This window comes from Microtus ochrogaster (genome assembly GCF_000317375.1).
Source record: "Microtus ochrogaster isolate Prairie Vole_2 chromosome 14 unlocalized genomic scaffold, MicOch1.0 chr14_random_1, whole genome shotgun sequence".
Lineage (NCBI taxonomy): Eukaryota > Metazoa > Chordata > Mammalia > Rodentia > Cricetidae > Microtus > Microtus ochrogaster.
The window spans coordinates 19,571,866-19,574,395 of NW_004949096.1; the positions used below are offsets into that span (position 1 = coordinate 19,571,866).

Genomic DNA, 2,530 nt, shown 5'->3' on the forward strand with positions numbered 1-2,530 from the left:
CTGTCCTGGAATTCTGCTCTTGTAGCCCAGGCTGGCGTCGAACTCACAGAGATCCGCCTGCCTCTGCTGCCTGTGTGCTGGGATTAAAGGCGTGCGCCACCACCGCCCGGCCCCACTTTTCCTTTATTTCGGAAGTTTTATATATCTACTGTTTCAAAGTAATCCTACCGTTCTTAGGCCCAGGGTTGCTGAATTTCCAGTCAGTGTTGTTAGCTGTATGGCCTTGGTTTTCAGCTGAGAGTTTGAAATCTCCCTCCTTTCTTCAGGAAGCTCATTCTCAGAGGTTTACCAGAGCTTGAACCTGGGCTTTAAGGAATGTTGTGAGTTGGTGGAGTGGTTTTTATCCATCAGAAGAAAGGAAAGTTGTCAAGAGAAAGCAACTACAAGATTGGGTCCATGATAGGGTTTGGTGATTCAGAATTGCTTTATTCTCATTCTCCGGTTTACCTCCCCTTCCCTGGAAACAACCTAATCAATTTGAGCTTTTCTAAACCCTACTGAATCCTTCTGGTTCTCCCTTAAGTAATAGCTGTTTGTTATAGTATTTTTTTTAATAGAGAGTCTTGGTGTAAAGCCCAAGCTGGCCTCAAATTCAAGCTGTTTCTGCTGCAGCCTTCTGAGTGCTAGGATTACAGTTTTGCACCACCATAGTATTTTAATATAAGATTAAACAAACATCTTTCCTTTTTTTTATTATTTTTATTGAGCTCTTCATTTTTCTCTGCTCCCCTTCCTACCTCTCCTCTCCCCTTCAACCCTCTCCTAAGGATCCCATGCTCTCAATTTACTCAGGAGATCTTGTCTTTTTCTACTTCCCACGTCGATTAGATCTATGTATGTCTCTCTTAGTGTCCTCATTGTTGTCTAGGTTCTCTGGGATTGTGGTTTGTAGGCTGGTTTTCTTTGCTTTATGTTTAAAAACCACTTATGAGTGAGTATATGTGATAATTGTCTTTCTGTGTCTGGGTTACCTCACTCAAAATGATGTTTTCTAGCTCCATCCGTTTTCCTGCAAAATTCAAGATGTCGTTTTTTTTTCTTCTGATGTGTAGTACTCCATTGTGTAAGTGTACCACATTTTCCTTATCCATTCTTCGGTCAAAGGGCCTTTAGGTTGACAAACATCTTTCAATTACTTCTATGCTGTCCTAGAAATTTTTGGCATGTGATTTTTTAAGATTGCCTCTCAAGTCCTGCTAATTTTGTCATCCCATACAAGAAGAGCCTGCAGTGTAATTTATTGGGTATCTCTTTGGCTCAACTCTAAGGAACCCTGCAAGGTCTTATTTAGTTTTAGAACAGAATTACTGTTTGGAGGAGTGTTTGGGGGAAACGTTCTTTCTTGGGTTGAGTGAAACTCAACAATGCATGGAAAGGCTTTTAGGAAATGATGATACAGATTGGCTGTACTGAATGACATAGCAAAGGGCTTCAGGGGAAAAACCTTTCTTGAGATGGTGGAGAGGAAAATGTGTTTGCATTCTTCTTGCAGTATCCAGCAGGAAATGTGAGTCATGCTGCCTTTTGCCAGAGTTGCCTGGCCTACAGACCCCGCCACGGAGTAGTAGCAGCATCATCAGGGATCTTTACCAGCAGAAGTTAGGCAAAGTCACTTGGTCATCCCTACAGCAGGTGAGATGTTTCCTGTCTGAGACGCGCAAAGGACTTCTACTACTGCTAGCTCTAACTAGATGATAAATCGGGTCAGCAGATTATCAGGATGGTCCAGTCACCTGGCTATGATGACTGGCCTACTGAAGGCCCAGTCAAGGAGAAAAAGTTTACCCTGTAAACATCCCAGCTGGAATGCATTCTGTCCTTTTGTTTCCAGGATTAGTTAACATTACATTGCAGATATTCCACGCACAAGACTAGAAAAGACTTCATGCTTATCTATGAAGGAGTGACAGTTTACCCAGGACCCTAATTTAATTTTTATTTGTTTTTAAGACAAGATCTCACTATGGGCCTGGAGGGATGGATGGATCAGCCGTTAAAGGCTAGGCTCACAACCAAAAATATAAGAGTTCAGTTCCCAGTACCCACGGCTGTCACTCCAGGTATTAAAAAAAAAAAAAAACCCAACCTAAAATCTTACTATGTAGCCTTGGCTTGCCTGGATCTCTATATGTAGACCTGACTGGCTTCAGTCTCACAGAAATGCACCTGCCTCTGCCTCCTGAATCCTGGAGTTAAAGCCGTGTGCCACATGCCCAGCTCAGGACATGAGTTTTCATTCAGTGAATTCAGATTAATTCTATTTTCTCTGTATTAGGGTCTCCAAAAGTCCTTTTTGCACTCTCTGGCTTCTTACCGGGTATTCCAAAAAGCTGCCCCCTTTGACAGAAGGACTACATCGTTGGCATGGCACCCGACTCATCCCAGTACCGTGGCTGTGGGCTCCAAAGGGGGGGATATCATGATCTGGAACTTTGGCATAAAGGACAAACCTATCTTCATTAAAGGGGTAAGTGGTTGCAGGGGCCAGGCAGTCACACTGTAAACTGTAAAGGGGTAAGTGGTTGCAGGG

At 43.2% G+C, this 2,530-nt stretch overlaps 1 protein-coding gene across 1 annotated transcript in view; it reads left to right on the top strand.

The window, feature by feature from the left end:
- Ddb2 (damage specific DNA binding protein 2) overlaps positions 1-2,530 on the top strand; it is a 20,422-nt gene that overhangs the window by 776 nt on the left and 17,116 nt on the right. The window contains exons 2-3 of the mRNA XM_005364168.3: positions 1,493-1,632; positions 2,276-2,467. Of these exons, the coding sequence (XP_005364225.1) occupies positions 1,493-1,632; positions 2,276-2,467 (332 nt within the window). The remainder of the gene's footprint in view (positions 1-1,492; positions 1,633-2,275; positions 2,468-2,530) is intronic.